This window comes from Poecilia latipinna, unplaced genomic scaffold, assembly GCF_001443285.1.
Source record: "Poecilia latipinna isolate Pla-1442-1.1 unplaced genomic scaffold, P_latipinna-1.0 Scaffold281, whole genome shotgun sequence".
In the NCBI taxonomy this organism is placed as follows: Eukaryota; Metazoa; Chordata; class Actinopteri; order Cyprinodontiformes; family Poeciliidae; genus Poecilia; species Poecilia latipinna.
This window is the reverse complement of record NW_015112897.1, coordinates 720,806-737,951: the sequence shown is the minus strand read 5'-3', so window position 1 is coordinate 737,951 and position 17,146 is coordinate 720,806. Positions and strand designations below refer to the sequence as shown.

Genomic DNA, 17,146 nt, shown 5'->3' with positions numbered 1-17,146 from the left:
GACGACGTTGGTCGCAGGAGGAAGATGAAGATTATAAGTTATCCTGGTAAGCTACTGCATTTTTCTTTTAAGCAGCCGTCTTACAGGTACTGTTTGGAAAAAAAAACATTTATGGTACGTATTTGTGTATGTTATTTCATTAAAAGTTGTTTCAACATGGCTGCCAGTGGCTAATGGACAAGTGCTGCCATATATGTGTTGATTTCAATGCAAAATATGATGTGGAACATCTGGTTTCATGCTGAGGTTAAATTGCACACAGGTGACTGTTTATTAATTAGAAAACTTCTGAAGGGACTTTGTTACAATTTACTGAAGACATCAGAGTTACACAAATGCACTTTTATAAATGTGTACCTGTGAAGAAAATGTATAATTATCCATCCACTTCAGATATGCACTGCTTTGTGTTGGTCAGTCATGTAAAATCAAAACAAAATACAGTGAAATTATTGCTGAAGATAGTTTATACTGTAGCACCAAACATTTAATAAAGACACACTTAACACTAAAGATAGCATGAAAATAACCAAAAACAACAAAATTTAAGGCCTCAGCTTGAACTATTAAGGATATTTTCAAAAACAGAAACCTTTGTTTGCTCAGCTTTGGTCCACAAACAGGAACACCCATTGGTTCTGCTGTTGGTAACAATGACAGTTGGACTTTTGTTTATTTTCACCACACAATGTTTTCAACACATATTAGAAGTTTTCATGTCAGAACAAAGTGAGGTAGCTATGAAAAAAAAAAAAAAAAAGTTGCTTTGTTGTGAAATCAGGAAGTGATGGTGGGCGACTGGCAAATATCTCAGTTTTTCTCACAGTAAAACTGTTTCTGTGTGGATGAGAGGTGCAAACAGCAGCATTTTAAAAATAATTTTACCTTTAAATGTTAAAATGTGTAGAAATCCTGTAGATTCTTGGTTTAAACAGCAAACTGAGATTCGACTACGAAGCAAATATCCCGTCTGCATTTTCCCTCTGTTGAGGTTTTAAAACGTCATGGCAGATCTCCTGTTTCCACCCCCGGCTGCTGTTTCAGGCCACCTCCGATGGATCCCAGCAGAACCTCTGACCACAGTCCAGAGCCGACAGCCGGTCCATATCCGGGTCGCTCAGGGCGAAGTCGAACACCTCGGCGTTCCGGAGTATTCGCTCTGGATTTGAGGATTTGGGAAGAACCGGGACGCCCTGCTGTACCGCCCAGCGTAACAAAACCTGGTAACAAAAGGAAAAAAATTAAAAATACTGGCACTGAAACAGTAGCTGCATTTAAATTATAAATGTGCACAAATCTTTGTCTATATTCTGCTAATGTTGAAAAAACACAATTTTACAATCGCGTAATGTTTCTGTTAAATGATTAAAATCGCATCTTGTTCAAACTTATCGCTTGTTCAAGGGATAAGTAATTAAAACCATGGTAGCTGAAGATGTAAACGGTTACATGAGATTTTTTATTCATCAGCCACGGCGCTAGTGCTCATCATGCATCAGCCATGAGAGGAGGTTTTGGCGTTTATTCAGGCTTTGGAGCGTCAAACCCCTCAAGCTTGGGTTCGGCTACATTTGCGACATTTTGGGGAAACTATTGTCGGTCATTTTACAGAAGAGCTACGGATTCAAAACGTTCAAATGACACACGACTTTTTATGAACTGTGCGATGCAGTGAGAGCTCTGGAGGAGCCGGGATCACATAGTTTAAAACAAAAGCAAACCATCATCCTGCTACAAGTCATAACATCCAGCTGGTAATCATGTGACTCGTGTGATGAGAAAACGTGTTTCCGTTTCACTTCTGTGACATACATCTATGGCGACGTGGCTGAAAAATAAAATCTCATCCCAGCTCAAAAAACGCTTTTATCAAAACATTGAGTTTTTTCAAAATTGGCGTGTATCCGTTGAGCAAATTTATTTTTGTAATTTCAAATTGTGCAGCTTTATGTTTAATGGAGACACAGTTAGTGACGTGTACCTGTGCAGGTGTGCGTTTGGAGTTCTTTGCCACCTCCAGGATCACCGGGTCAGTGAGCAGCTCTCCTTTCCCTAAAGATGAGTACGCTTGAAAACAGACACCAAACTCCTTACACAGACTCCTCAGTTCAGGCTGGCAGAGCCGCGGGTGAAACTCCACCTGCAGGAAGCAAAGATTCAGAAATAAACCAGAAACACTGCAAAAATACCAAATATTATTGAGTTTTTTGGTCTACATATTTGAAATAAGACAAAACTAACTTAGAAGTAACTTTTCAGCAACAAATGTTAGCTTGTTTTAAGTAAATAATTCCTTAATATTGAAAAAGTACTAATGTGAAGTAGAACAAGACATTGTCCCCCAATTATAATATCCGTAAATAACAGCCTAAGCCATTTCTTGACAAAAAATTATTTGGCTGTTATTTTATCAAGGTGACTGGAAAAATATCTTGTTCTACTGGTAGATAATTTCACTTATCACTAGTATTTTGTTCTCTGCTACTACAGTCTGTCGTGAATGCTAAGGCTAGTTAGCATGGCCACCGATGATGGCGGATCAAAGGTTTTACTGTAATGGTAATTTGTTTCTCTATTACTAGCACATTTAGCAGCGCGTTCATGACGATGACTAACAGCGCTAAGCCCCTCCTCCTGACTCTGATTGGGTGTTTTTGGTCGGGAGCTGTGCATTTCTTGAAACTGTGATAGTAGCTCAGCAAAGAGGTGGAGGAGATGATTTTTTCACTTATTATCTGTCTCATATTATGCTGTCATGACATGGTGACAGTTCCAACAAATATGTAAAAAAGTTGTTTGTTTTTTTAAAATAAAAGTTACATACCGCAGCTTTAATACTCAAACCAAAATGGGTTATCAACAGAACGTTGATCCTTGAAATATTAAGGTGCTGGAATGGCCTAGTCAAAGTTCAGAACTCAATCCTGGTTTGAAATGCTGCAGTGAGAACTTGGGAGAGCTGAACGATGTAAGAGACAGACAGTCATGCAGAAATCCACTGTGATTAAACAAGCTAATGCGCAATGTAAGACTACCTGTAAGACTGCAGGAGGGACTTTACAGCTTTGCATCAGAGCTTTCATGTGTGCTGGTGTGTAGTTGGAGACTCCAATGGCTCTCAGCTTCCCCTGACCATGCAGCTCCTCCAGACTAGCCCAACTCTGAGCTCGGTTACCTGGAATCAAACGTTACATCATCCTGTTACACAAAACCTCCATCTATATTTTAGGGAGCAAACATGAGAGGTCAGTGTTATTCAGTACATAATCCACTAATTCTTGAGCAAATAAAAAACACTTTAACCACTGAGATATTAGTTCATATCATATTGAAGTAAAATGAGAGCTGATCTCCAGCGTAAAATCTTAATTACAAGAGTTAAGAGTAAAAATGTGTCGGTGAAACACTAAAAACAACCACTATGAAGAATCTATAAGAGCCACAAGTTAATCCTGATATAAATTGAAGAAGTTCTTTTTCTTTTTGGAGTCTCAAGGTTTTGCTAATTGGACCTTTGTGATTAAAAATGTCTACATCAGTGAGGCTTTATTGGTCAAGTCAAATCAAGTTTATTTATAGCGCACATTTGGTAACACTTTATTGAAGACTGACATCACACTGTCATAAACATGACGTAACATCTGTCATGAACGTGAAGGAGTCTTTATGAACGTTTTACAGTTGTCATGAAGGGTCATTATTTACCAAATGACAGTTCCTGACAACTGTCATAAACATTCATAAAGACTCCTTCATGTTCTTGACAGGTGTTATGTCTTGTTTATGACAGCGGGATGTCAGTCTTATTCACACCCCTTCAAATAAATTGTTAGCGCACATTTCAGCAACAAGGCAGTTCAAAGTGATTTACATCATAAAAACATAACGCAGCAACCAATTATGAAACAAACAGAAAACATTAAGTTTTGTCAAATGCCATAGTCAAAATCATTAAGCAAATGAACATTGATCAATAGAAATAGTCAATGGCAACTCTAATCAGATGGGTTTTTAACCTTGATTTAAAGAAACCCGGTGTCTGATGCCAATACAAGAAAACAATCACAAATAGTCAATCTCTACTCTAAGAAACATTTATGTCTAACACCAAACACTCAGAAACACATACAACAAGTTTACCTGTGCAAAAATGAAGAAGCTGTGCTCTAGTAGTAATTTGTGTTGGACTAGCACATAGAATCCCTATAAAATATTTTAAAGTTGGTGGTTGCAATGTGACAAAAGTTGAGGGAGTCAGAGTGGAAGGAAAAGCATTGAAATGAAAGTGCTATTTTTCCAAGGAAAACAATCATACGGTCTGTCCTGTACCTGGGTTGCGGTCATCAGCCACCTGCAGTCCTTGAGTACCAGGCCAATGGATCAGGTAGAGATCAATGTACTCCAAGTCCAGCTCGGACAAACTGTGGAGGGCCCCGTCCATCGCCTTCACACCTTGATCCTTAGGGCCCAGCTTACTGCAGCAAAACATAGAGGAAAGGACATTACACACAATATAAACAATTAACTACAGAAGAAAAAAAATAACCACCTGGTTATGAACACATCCTCTCTAGTCAAGCCATGTTTTGGAAGAAGTTCTCTCAGAGCTTTGCCTAAGTCAGCTTCATTGCGATAGACTGCTGCACTGTCGAAGGATCTGTATCCAGCAGCCAGAGCAGCATCCACAGCCTGATAAACATCTGCAGGGCCACAGAGCTTGTAGGTCCCCAGACCCAGCAGAGGCATCTGAAGCCCGGCGTTTAGGGCAACAGAATGGGAAGACATCTGGTGCTGAAAACCCAGCTCTGTCAATGATGAAGAAACACATGGGGTATGGCAATTAAACACTAGGATAAAATGGTGCGAAATAACATTAAAGCACTGTAAATGTAAGAGGTTTAGCAAAGTTTAAGAACTGAACTTAAAGCTATAAACACCATTCAGTAATGACAGCTAAATGATCGGTATAAGCTTAAAATTGTCATAAACATCACAGTTTTAACTACTCTGCGTTGAACGAATTTATTTAAGATAAATTTTAAATAAAATTACATAAACCCTAAACTATTCACTTTTAACAAGGAGCAGCAGAAAATGTCAACTAAACAATAAAAATCTACCTTGCACAACGATGACAACGTGCAAAAAAACTTCCTGTTATCAGCTGGCAGTCATGTGACACACAATTGGGCGGTTTTTTGCCGTCACCATAGTGACATCTGCCCTGGCGCCGCTGATTGGATGAAGACGAAACCAATCAGAGCAGCGCAACTGAGTTAGAGGCGGAAATAAAGTCACGAGAAACAGGTTTGATTGACGGGCAGGTTGTTAACCGTTGACGTCCTGCCGCCTGCTGGAGACTGAAGTCGCAACAGAGAAGACGAATTTAACGACGCCATTTTTCTGCTGCTATTACGGTAATTAGAAGACAGTTAGAATGGGAGTTTATTTACAAAACTACTTGATAACAAGTTGAACAATTCTCTTAAAAATGCGTTAAAAGTTTCAAAGCTGTTTGTACGTTATCTAATTTCAGTTACGGCATGTCAGAGATGGCGCTGCGGCCCTTTTCTTTCCCATCCCCAGAAACTCGCTTCTTTACAGCTGATAGTTTAATCTACAAGTTCAAGATTAGAGGAGGAAACAGCTTCAGGCAAGGCAGATATTCATGTTATTACATTATTCTCGCATCCTTTCGGAGGTTTGAGGGAAAATCACAACCTCTTAACAGAAGGGAAAGAAACTCTGGTTTCTGTTTGTTTACTCAGAGCCAGAGCTTCAAATATTCTGTCAGTTATCCAGATGTGTGTTTTCTAATTTCTTTTTGTAAATGTCATCATTATTTACTTATGTCCTCACCGTATATCGAAAATATACATGCATTTTCTGATACTTAACCACTTCAATGGCAATTTTAGTCATTAACTACTTCTTTCTTTCTTTTTTAAGTTTACCCACGTAATTTTCTATCTTGCTAGGTTTGAGTTGGACTTTTATTTATTTACAAATGATCAGAAATTCTAAATCTGATCATTTAAATTCTTTTCATGCAAAACACTTAAAATATCAAATGCTATTTTTTATTCTCCAATCAGATATTTTCAAATTAGATTTTGTTTTTATTATTTATTTATTTATTTATTTATTTTAGTTTATTTTATTTCGGGTGTAGTACTTGAGCTTCGCAGTCTAAAAAGGAGGCAGTAATCTTGTTTAGGGTGTCAATATTGACTTTTTTTTTCTTGTGTTTTTATTGACCTGAGTCTGTTATTAAAGTTATTTGTATTTATGATGTACATTTTTTTATACTCAGTGAAGATGAGGTTTTGCAAGAAGGAAGCTTTGATCAAGAAATAGAGGTAATTACTGAGGCTTTGTCATTGCCAGTTAAAACAGTTTTTTTTTTCATCTGCGTACATTTATTTTTCTTACCCTGTCTCATATTTTGTGCTTTAAGGAAATTGTCAGAGCGGTCCTTGGCAACTTGGACTACCTCCAGCCCTTCTCCACTGAACATTTCATCGTTTTTCCTTGTATCCTTTCCTTTGGTTTATTTGTCCATCATTGTCTTAATATGAACCACCCCCCATTTAGCCAGGGTTTGGTCTGTTAACCTGAAATTGGCTCATCAACAGTTACATGGGTCTTTCTTTGTATAAAACTTGTGATTTTGGTCTGCTGTTTGCATCTACTGTAGGAAACTACCGAAAAAAATACAGAGTTTCTATAGTCTCAAAGACTATTTGGTATGGAATTGGATTAAAGTAGTTTCCTGAAACTGGAAAAGAAAAAAAAGTATGAAAATATTTTATTTTCAGATTTTGTTCCTTGTTACATTATCAACATGATAATTATGAGAACTTCAAAAAGTAAATTTCCTCTGGTGGTTTTTAAATAAAAGTTGTGTTCAAAAAGTGTTTAAATTAAAATTCAAAAATACTTTATTAATCCCAAAGGTAAATTAAATAGATAGTTAAATAATTAATTAATTAATTAAACAATTGAACTATTTACATTAAATAGTTGCGTTCATCCTAGCAGCTCTCCATGTACCAATCTGGACATCCGACCTTCTGTCCATCTGTTTGAAGAAGTCCAACCTCCTGCTTGGAATATGTCAGTCAATAATTATTGCACTTAAAACAGTCCTTTGTGGTGCGAATATTGCACACAGTGATACTGTCAGCCATCCATCACCTAAATGTTTTCTTGACTTCGCCTTCCAGACAAAAAGAACTGGGGGAAAGTGTGCAAACACGATGCAAAGAAGCTGTCATTCTACCCCTTTGCTATCATCCTCTACCTGGAGAAGAACACGTTCAGAGGTGAGGATGGATGCAGCATCTGTTCGATAAGCAGACGGTATCACCGGGGTCTCCTTGAACTAAGGTTTATTTATCCGCTAGTGGAGCTTCAGAGCAATTAAGACGAAGATGAAGAAGTGATCACAAGCTTTTTTAGGCAAGCTGAATGTGATAAAGAGCAAATAAAACATCCTCTAATGTGGAAATATTTATCTTGTTTCAGGGACTCAAAGAGAGAAGGTGAGTTATTCATTCTTATCCACTAAACACAAATTGTAAAGCCTAAGTATAGCCTTTGTAAAGCCTTTTTTGTGTGCTATTCATGCAAAATCATTTCTGTTTTTAGGTTTTGTGTAATACTGAAGCTATGTACCATGATGTAAGTTTATATGTAAAAAAGAGCTGTTAACGTGTTTTGTATTTTTATTTTAGACAAAGGAAATGCAGCTCATTCCCACTTTTTCTGATGAGCCAAGGCCAAAGCGCAGTCGTGGGGACTCGCCACTAGAGGACGCTATTATTAAACGATTAATGAAAGACATGGAGGCTGAAAGCAGTAAATCAGTGCCTGGGTGAGTACCTGAAGATGAGTTATATTTAAATGTGGAAATACGTCCTACACCTTTAGAGTCACACAAGCTTCAAGTTGGTTTAGCAAATTAGTCTTTGTTAGGGTTTGGTATACTATTGATAATGCAGGGTGATTCTTTATTTGCGGCAACATTTCGGCTTCAGAACATTTGAAAAAAAAAAGTATTAATGTTTTAAGTTTTAAATATTGTGTTACAACACTGACATGTTTAACAATAAGAAATGAATGGGCAAGCTCAGGATTGGATAAATTAATAATGACGTGTTTTTTTTCACCATTGTCTCTGAATGTGTTCCACCCTGTTATGAACATTTACATATAGACCACAAATATTTTGAAATAATCATTTATGTCTGTATTGTAAAGAAAAAACAGGTTTTTTTTACTGATTATTACTGACAGCATAGAAAATATTGGTAATTTAAAAACTTATACCAATATGTGCGTTTATTGGTCTTCAATTCCCAACATGGCACAGAAAAATTCACAGTACTTAATGTTTCTGTAACAATATTTAATAAAAACGTGTGGAATGGAACATCACATGGTGGATTGTCCCATAACAGGGTGGAAAATTAATGTGTTCGATTCTAAAATCTGACGATTTTCATCATTGGTTGCAGGATTGCCTATTTCAAGTCAAAGTATAGGCAGAGTATTTGTCCTGGCTCTATTTGGGAAAACAGGTGATATCCTTGTAGTGGATTTTCCCATGACAGGTACTCATTGTTCCCCTCACAGGAGTCAATGGGGGTACCAAGTGAAATGAAAACAGACAAATGGCAAAGACATCTGATAATACCTCAGACTGCTCTGCAACTCTATTCCATCATCTGACATTTTTTTTTATTTTACTTAAAATTATTACTTTTCACCCTAATTTCCACCATGTTTGGTACATGAACCTAACAGGGTGGAACTTTTCTAACTAATCTTCCTGCACCTATTTATGTGGTGAACATGTAGCTAGATAATCTTCAACAGAATAACAAACCTTTAATGAGTAAATCTAATATAATGTTTTTTTAAATTCACTGAATAAAATTTTTTCACAATCTATCCTAACAGGGTGGAACTTTTCACTTCAAAACCAATTGATGTCACTTACATTAAATGGTTTTTATGGAATTTTAGACTTTTTGAAGGCAAAAAGGAAACATCCTAACAGGGTGGAAAGTTAGTACTGGGACATGTATAATATGAAGAAAATATCAAATGAGAAAAATAGTTTTAACAGATTCAATTGCATATTAAAATAATGTTTAGTCCAGTCAATCAACTTATTGAAGAAAAACTTAAAAAATATATATTTTATAGCTTAAACTTCATGAGGAAGTCTATTACACTGCACTGTGGACGCCATGAAATGGAGCATGTTGGTCACCAAAAAGGTGTGTAAAGAACAAAATAATATTTAAAAGGCATTTTATTTATATTTAAATAATGGCAAACATCTAAATATATAATTAAAATACTTTGTTATAAATATTTGGCACATTTTACAAAAAATAATTGTAAGCAAAACATGGGGACATGGAATGCTGCTGCCGCAAAAAAAGAATCACCCTGCACAGCCTTTTTTTTTGGTATAACAATAAAAGAGTTTCATATTTATATATATAAGACATGTTTAGCTAACAATTTCTGTATCAGAAGCGTGTAAAGTCAGTTATATCAGCGCTATAATTTGTTTAACATTCCTGCAATCATCTCAGGCTTTATTCAGTAAAACAAAGTTCTTCTACAGCTCAAGTTATTTGAGTTTCTTTAGCAGATTTCACTCTTAAAAATCAGATAATTTAAACTTGAGACAAGGCAAACATCCTATCAGAATGTAGCTTTTTTTCCCCCTAAGTATTGCCCCATTTCCACCTGTAAATTGTGTTCTGTGGATGTCATTCCAACACAACTCAGCCTGTCACATTCAGACCAACTTGTTAAATAAAATACTCATATTTTATTTAACACTTATTTGCGTTTCTGGAGTTACCTGGTTGATTGTGTCGAGTTGCTGAGTTTGCAGCAACTTCTCTGTTTTACAGAAGGAAATCTCCACTATGTGCAGCAACCTGCTGTGACAAACTGGGGTTGTATACAGCTGAAAAGACACAAAGAACAGGAAAAAACAAAGAAGTGTTTAGTCTGGATTACTTTCTAACGGAAATGAAAGGCAATTTTTGTATTATAGCTCCACAATAAACACAGAACTAAGCCCCCAGTCAACCCAAACTTTTCTTGTTTTTATTCATTTTCGGCTTCTGTGAAGCACTCTGTGCTATTTAAATGAAGTGACTTTACCAACCCCCACGTTACAGATACTTTTGTCTTTTCACATCATACCAGGTGAGATCACAGCGGCTCATATTGCTGTGATTACTGAATCAAAGAGGCGTAGATTACAGTACTGATCCGGGACTGATCTCTGTGTCGCAACCCTCACTCAAGCTGTCCAAATGGATTCAGTGCTTTCAATACAAGCAAAGTCGTTGCAAATTATCCTCAAGGTTTTTTATCTATATCGGGTTCAACAGATTTCTCAGATTAGGTGGACGATGGACTGAGCTGCTGCTGTACGTTACACAAACCCTGGATTAGCCCTTACAGTTAATAGTGGTTACGGGTTTATTGCTGAGTAAATATAGTTGCATGTTTCAGCAGCTATAAAAACTAATAATGAACAAAAATGCAATGACATAGAGCCAAATTTGATCCTACTTTTAGATAGGTTTACAGTGCTGGATTCTCAGTTTGTGCCATGTCAGAGATCGAAAAACCACTCAACTATAAAAATATAATAAAAAAGTAAACATTCATATTTGGGTTTATGCATTACTTAAGTTTCCCACTCTTTTATAACACCAGAACAGCATGCTGGTTAACCTTACATCACCAAACAGCATCTCAAAGGCATCGGCACACTCATTCATTGTAATTATCACAGTTTTACTCACACACGAACGCGCTTCAGCAGTTCTCGCAGATACGAAGAGACGAGAGGCGAGCGGGCGCCACATCAATCACTCTGACAGTCCGATCAGTGGGGCGTAAACGATTATTTCGATTGTGCATGCACACATGAAAAAGGTTTTTTCCTGACTTCAGATTGTATTTCACTTATATAAACAGAATCCTCCCTACGGTTGATGAGCAGACGCTCAGATGCACAAACTGTGTAAACATCCTAAAACACAGAAGGGCCGCGAGCATCAGCAGCACTTCTCTGGTATCCTTTGAGCTGTTCTCACAGATTAAAACGCAGACGTGAGTTTAAGCTACAATAACAGTACATCAGTGCAGCATCTACAGCTGTCAGTGTTCAGCTCTCAATGGTTTCTTACAACCTGCTTCACAGCTTTGTCTTTATGTCTGAGTGTGTGTCTACATGATGGCCTGCAGCGAGGATTTGTTTTTTTGTGCTTAACCAAAGGTGGAAAAAGAAAAAAAAAAAGTACTCAAGTAAAAATACAGTTACTTTGATATTTTTTCTTAAGTAAAGTAAAGTTACTAGTTTGGTTTAAATTAAAGTAAAAAGTACCTCACTAAAATTTTGCTTCAAATAAAAGTTACTTTTTATGAGCAGAAGAAAGTTCTGCTCGTGGATTTTAGAAAAGGAAAAAAGAACAAACTGGAGTTATGTTTAATTTTAATTGAACATAAATGCATAAATATTTTCTGTTGTCAGCTGTCTTTGGGGTTCTCGGAATTACATTAATTAAAAATGATCCAATTAAATGTGAAATTCCTTATTTGATGTAGGCATAATTTAATGTAAAAATAAAATACGAATGAATAAAATCATAACAAAAAATTATATGAATATTTATTCTAAAAATTTGGTAAGAAAAAATTTATTTATTTTATTTATAAAGCACTTTTCACACACATTTTTGGTGATTTTATATACCAAAAACCATCGTTAAGTTATACAAAGAATGATAAAAAGCACAAGAAACGTAATAAAATCATGGCATTAAAGCTTGAGAAAGAGTTTTCAGTTTTTTAAAATTCTCTCTTGTTGTGTCTTGCTTCATATAAAAACATTACTGTAATTATCCTTGATATAATTCCCATATGACGACAGTAAAATAAGGTATTTTACAATACCTTATTACCTTATACAAAGGTTAGTGTTGCGTCTGTATTGCAGGACGGTGGACTTGGAGCATCAGCACACAGTGAAGGAGGCAGTGCAGGATTCAGCAACTACTGAAGAGGTGAAGCTTTTTATTGAAGGGGATTTATTGTGCAAAATTCACATTTTGCATAATTTTATGCTTCCATTTGGGTTTGAACTGCTTCTAAAAAAGTGCTTGAGGAAAACACCCAGCTGTATTTCTGGCAGTAAATTAATGTCTTTTGTGTCTGAAAAATGAGCCATTTCAAAAACCTCTTGAATGTAACAACACAAATCAGAAGGCCCTGTGTTGTTACCTAGCAACCCCAGCTTGGATTACTTAGCAACCTAAGCTGAGCTCCAGCATGTTTGGTCAGCTAGTTTTAATGCTATATGTGCTGGACAATGGCAACTGAAAAAGACCCAATGCATTCTTGTTGGTGGTGCAGGAGGCTCCACTTCTGCTGTTCAAAGATGTACGGTTGTGTAGTTGCACATCTGTTTGCAGCCATTTTCATGTGCGAGTGTAAACATTGAGTTGCGCCAGCAGTAGCTTATTAGAATTTAAAGTGACAGGATGCCCTAAAACAGCTCATTCTGAAATTAGCTCAAAATAGGCAGAACTGACCAAATAAAATCCCCTTATCTGAGAATCATTTTGTTCAAAAATTTATTAAACACGTTTTGTATAGCCCTTACTTTTTCAAGGAAGCATAATACCCTTAATCTCAAATTAAAGTTATTTTAATGTATATACTTCCAAATACTCATCTGTTAGTTTCATTCTCAGATCCCTTTTCAATGTCTTATCTAATCCATTTAGATGTAAAAATAGAAGCACATGTAGCATCACCGTCTTCCTTACTGCCTCAGGTTAGCTGCACTGACAGATGGGATAACGAGGGCGATTATGGCTAATAATGGCATTACATCAGGTTGTATGAGTAAATGTGTGATTATGTGTACGTGAGCGTTTCTGCTGATTGTGCTTCAGTTCGATTAGCAACTAAGTCCCCAAATTACCCTCCTCCGCTGCCGTCATGCCCTCGGCCTTTTGTCTCACCTGATCCTTTGTTCTTCCACTCGTCCACTTTGACTTTCTTCTCCCTTTCCTTTGCTTAGTTTGTTCTTAACATTTGGTGCAGGTGGAAAAAAAACTGTCAGTGGCGGTGCAAGTCTTCGAGCTTTTAGAAGGGTTCAGTTTGGACAGCATGTTCTGTACAAAGTGTGCCCTTCTCTCACGAAGCTCATCATGACACGTGTGATGAGTATTTTCATGGAGCTTCCCATTTATCAGGGTTCCTGGAGGTTGGTTAATGTATTTTACAGGTTTGGATAAGAACAGGAGTAGGCTTGTCACAATAACACATTTTGTTGGAAGATAAATTGCCCCAGAAGTGAATGTGATAAATGTGAATTTTGTTGCTTTGAGACCATTTCCAAGTAATGTAATGGTAATGGTATAATGATGCAAGAACACACTGTCGAAGGTCAATAGACTTTGGAAGTTGAGGACATTTTAGATATCCACAATAAACCAACAGTAACAACAAATAAAATGAATTATTACATCTCTGTAAACAAAATTGTCCTTCAAAAATGGGGCCAACTGAGACGAAAACACTACACGGAAAACTGTTATCATCCAGTTTTTGGTAGAAAGAGCGAGACAAAAGAGAAAAATTATAATGCAAATGGAAGTGAAGTTTAATTTATCACTTGATGGAGAATGAGAGCGTATAAGGAAATAATTTTATTTTCTGACTTAGTCGTATGAGATTTGGTGATATTGAAACATAACGATATTCCTCGTCGAGGTGACTGCTGTTATATGAACAGCAGTCACTGTTCATATAACAGCAGTCATGATGACCTGAGCTAGCTGAGGTCATCATGGCTTCCCCTGATGAAGTTGTAATGGAAGATGCCCCAATTACTCTTAAATAATTAGTTTTGGGGTTTCTAGTTGGGACAATAAATAGTGATAGAGTAACTGATAAAACAAACAATATGTTAGCACTGCAAGTTCAGACATTGAAAGAGGCAGGGGACGTTGCTATATTAGTAATTTGTTATATAAAATTTACAACAACATTGAATTTCCTTTTAATATACTGTAAAAAACCAAAATGTGTACCACTCCCCCATTTATGGCATGTTAATCTTTTGTTTTTATTTTTATTTTTTATGTGAAGTAGAAAGGTGTGCCAACTGAGAACAGAATACGGTTCAACGATATGGGTGAAAAACGTATCATGATACAAGTGTTTCATATAGGTCAATATTGATAATTATTGATTAGTTCTTGTTTTAAATATCCAAAATATGGCCAGACTGGTGGCGTGGCATTTCTTGTTTTATCCAGTTTTCTCTTGAGGTGTTGTACTCATTTCCTTTTTTCACTCCACTTTTTTTAATTTTATTTTTAAACAGTTAGGCTCGTTGGTTAAACCTTAAACTGCTGCTGCGCATGTTACTCAACAGGTTGTTGCTAGGTAACCATAGAATGAGTGAGTTGCTAGGCAACCAAATAGTGAGTGAGTTACTTGGTTCCACCAGACTAACTTAGCTGGAGGTTGAGCAGCTAATACCTTTCATCTGCCTACATCTCCCAGAATGCTGCGCGGTTCATGGTTCAGAGTTTAAATTATCGACCATTCAATCAGATTTATCTTCTTTTGATACTGACGGGATATATTATTATTGATTTATTGCCCAGTCCTAGAATAGGTGGTTCTTCAACTGCTTAATGAGTTTGATTTCTTCTGCAGCCTCAGATGACACAGTTCACAGCAGAGAAGAACACGGCGCCTGAGAAACCAGGGATTCTCAAGCAGCTCATCAGGTTGGTCAGAAAATTAGACGATAAATAAAGGGCATTAGACATCAACAGCTTGTGACAAGTTTCATAAGCTGCTGACCTATGTAGTTTTTTAATTCAACTTCCATCATTACTGGAGTCTGGTAGGCGACCGATGCTCCTCCTGTAATCACACCACAGCTTTTCCAGTCTGTTTTTCCTTAACCCATAAACATACAATATATTTGGAGAAAAACTAAAAAGCCATGGCTGTTCAGCACACTCACACCTATGATGGTTATGTCACCAAGCTTCGTTGACTTTCATGCCCAAAGCTGAAGCAAGAGCTGAATTGTACTGTAGAAGCTCAAGAAAGAAGTTGTGAGAGATTACACAGTGATGGGGAAATCCAGTTATTATCTGCAGACTTTTTAATATTCCCCTGACAAGTCTGATGAGACAGACGCCAGATGTCCCCAGGCACATTTAGGCCTGACAAGCCCATGTGTGGCGTAAGCTTGCAGTTCGCAATAGCTGCAGTATGAAAAAATTTACTTTTTATGGCCGTGCTGACTGTTCAATTTGTATTCTTTTCTTTCTCCTTTTTGCAGAAAGGTCTTCCCTTTCATCTTCAGACCTCCTGAAGATTAAACAGGTGATTTTTAGAAATGTACTACTACACAATACTTTACTCAGATTAAGTTCATTTATGCTAAAAGCTTAAATAAAAGCATTTAAAACTGGAACACTGTCATGGAAGTGGGACCCAAAATGATTGAAGCTTGTTTAATTTTAGTGCAACAGAAAAACCAAACCACACCGAAACAATGAATGATAGCCTGCTTAAATAAGAAGGCAGCTGAATTGGGAGAAACCATTACAGGGGATACACAACTGAAAAATGATCAACAAAACAAGAATATTTCCTTTAAACGCATAGCTAATTAAGCATTTACAAAGCAAGACAAACAGAATATATTTTAATTCCAATAATTACTCAACATAGAAACACGCCTCTAATCCACTCCCTGGTGGTGCAGACCCAGAACTAATAACTGTGCACAATCCACCTGGGGAACGTTTTACCTGTGCACACCTGCTGGGAGAGAAAAATGGCAGAGGTGAGTATTCACAACAACTTGAACTGTCATATTTTACTTCCTTAATGTTTTAATTTTATGTAATTATGGCTTAAACAAAATCAAATGATCAATTTTCCCTTTTTACAGAACATGCTACGATGAGGCCTATTAAAGAATCCAGACCAAGAAGCCAAATAACCAAATTATAATCTGTTTATTGTTTACCTGTGCTGTCTTTCATTAACAGTTCATTAGCTATAAATATAAGAACAGTTCATTGTTACAAAAACAACATCACAACGAGTAGTAGATGCAGAGTAGGCAAATATTTATATAAAGGAAGTAGGTAGTGCATTATTTTGTTTAATTTGCCATTTCCAACAGCCTTTGTTTAATTTACAGATATTATTTACAAATGGTCATTTAAGTTCAGATTTAAAATAAATACATTTTCTACATTCCTTTGGTCTCTTGTTTTGTATAATGGTTATTGCAATAAGAAATATCCTCAGTATTTGACCATTTTATGTGATTTGTACTGATTTATTCTACCAAGTTAGCAGAGAGGTGAGCAAATAAAGTAACAAACTAACTAATGGTGCCACGCCTGATATTTGTGATGTCGAAACATGTGGGCCACATTTACCACATTCAGAGTACATGCAGGCCACCTTTTTTCCCCAATAAAAAAAAAAATATTTATTTTACTTGTTCTGCCTTAAATTAACATGCAGTATTTTAATTAAGCAACAACTGATTCTGATTTTAGTAGGAAAGGGATTTGTAAATCATTGTGCCTCTGAAATATAAAAACAATCTGGCAAATTAGTTTTTTATTTAAAGAAAAGCATAAGGTTAAAAAATATAATATTTTTTTTTTGTCTATAATTATGATTTCTTTAGAGCGAACTAGTATCCAAGTCTTTATTTTAGTAAATGTTGCTGGAGGTTTGTGTTTTCACTTCCCATTGACCTAAAGAAAAGGAGCAAATTAAGAGAAACATAATAAAAAGACTAAAAACCTTTTGTATTCAACAACATTTCCCATTTTACTGTAAAGAACTCCCTCTAAAAAATTTAAACTGTGTCTTTCTGCATATAACATCCAGATGCAGACAGACGTTTAGATACTAGATGTGTGTCTCATGTCAAAGGTCATGCAGAATCATTCTGATGGACACACTTGGGACACTGCTGTTCCAGGCTTTGTAAATGTTCAGTTTTTACACTTTTGTCACTTTTTTCCAAGAAAAG

At 36.4% G+C, this 17,146-nt stretch overlaps 2 protein-coding genes across 4 annotated transcripts; one reads left to right on the top strand and one right to left on the bottom strand.

Moving 5' to 3' along the window:
- Positions 1-239: 239 nt before the first annotated feature.
- Positions 240-5,197, bottom strand: LOC106948307 (glyoxal reductase). Of its 2 annotated transcripts, XM_015033897.1 has the most exons (6): positions 5,121-5,197; positions 4,550-4,805; positions 4,330-4,475; positions 3,036-3,175; positions 1,982-2,140; positions 240-1,220 (listed from the first exon to the last, which is right to left on the bottom strand). In XM_015033897.1, exons 2-6 carry the CDS (start codon positions 4,783-4,785, stop codon positions 1,041-1,043), a joined length of 861 nt encoding a protein of 286 aa, XP_014889383.1. In that variant the 5' UTR covers positions 4,786-4,805; positions 5,121-5,197; the 3' UTR covers positions 240-1,040. The 2 variants fall into 2 exon arrangements, with proteins under 2 accessions (XP_014889383.1, XP_014889384.1); XM_015033898.1 differs by lacking the exon at positions 5,121-5,197 and having other exon boundaries at positions 4,550-5,098.
- Positions 5,198-5,302: 105 nt separating this feature from the next.
- Positions 5,303-16,353, top strand: majin (membrane anchored junction protein). Of its 2 annotated transcripts, none has more exons than XM_015033900.1 (12): positions 5,303-5,417; positions 5,537-5,653; positions 6,314-6,359; positions 6,458-6,533; positions 7,227-7,325; positions 7,528-7,544; positions 7,743-7,876; positions 12,044-12,110; positions 14,782-14,855; positions 15,422-15,465; positions 15,851-15,931; positions 16,040-16,353. In XM_015033900.1, the coding sequence occupies exons 2-10, from the start codon at positions 5,544-5,546 to the stop codon at positions 15,459-15,461; spliced, it is 663 nt and encodes a 220-aa protein (XP_014889386.1). In that variant the 5' UTR covers positions 5,303-5,417; positions 5,537-5,543; the 3' UTR covers positions 15,462-15,465; positions 15,851-15,931; positions 16,040-16,353. The 2 variants fall into 2 exon arrangements, with proteins under 2 accessions (XP_014889386.1, XP_014889385.1); XM_015033899.1 differs by having other exon boundaries at positions 5,304-5,417; positions 15,817-15,931.
- Positions 16,354-17,146: the final 793 nt, after the last annotated feature.

Excerpts from the sequence above, each read along its gene's own strand:
- LOC106948307 (XM_015033897.1), bottom strand. The coding sequence starts at position 4,785 with ATGTCTTCCCATTCTGTTGCCCTAAACGCCGGGCTTCAGATGCCTCTG. Across the intron at positions 3,176-4,329 it reads GGCTGATGACCGCAACCCAG|GTAACCGAGCTCAGAGTTGG; the intron begins GTACAGGACAGA and ends GTTTGATTCCAG. Across the intron at positions 1,221-1,981 it reads CCAAACGCACACCTGCACAG|GTTTTGTTACGCTGGGCGGT; the intron begins GTACACGTCACT and ends TTTTGTTACCAG.
- majin (XM_015033900.1), top strand. The coding sequence starts at position 5,544 with ATGTCAGAGATGGCGCTGCGGCCCTTTTCTTTCCCATCCCCAGAAACT. Across the intron at positions 6,360-6,457 it reads GCTTTGATCAAGAAATAGAG|GAAATTGTCAGAGCGGTCCT; the intron begins GTAATTACTGAG and ends TTGTGCTTTAAG. Across the intron at positions 14,856-15,421 it reads ATTCTCAAGCAGCTCATCAG|AAAGGTCTTCCCTTTCATCT; the intron begins GTTGGTCAGAAA and ends TCCTTTTTGCAG.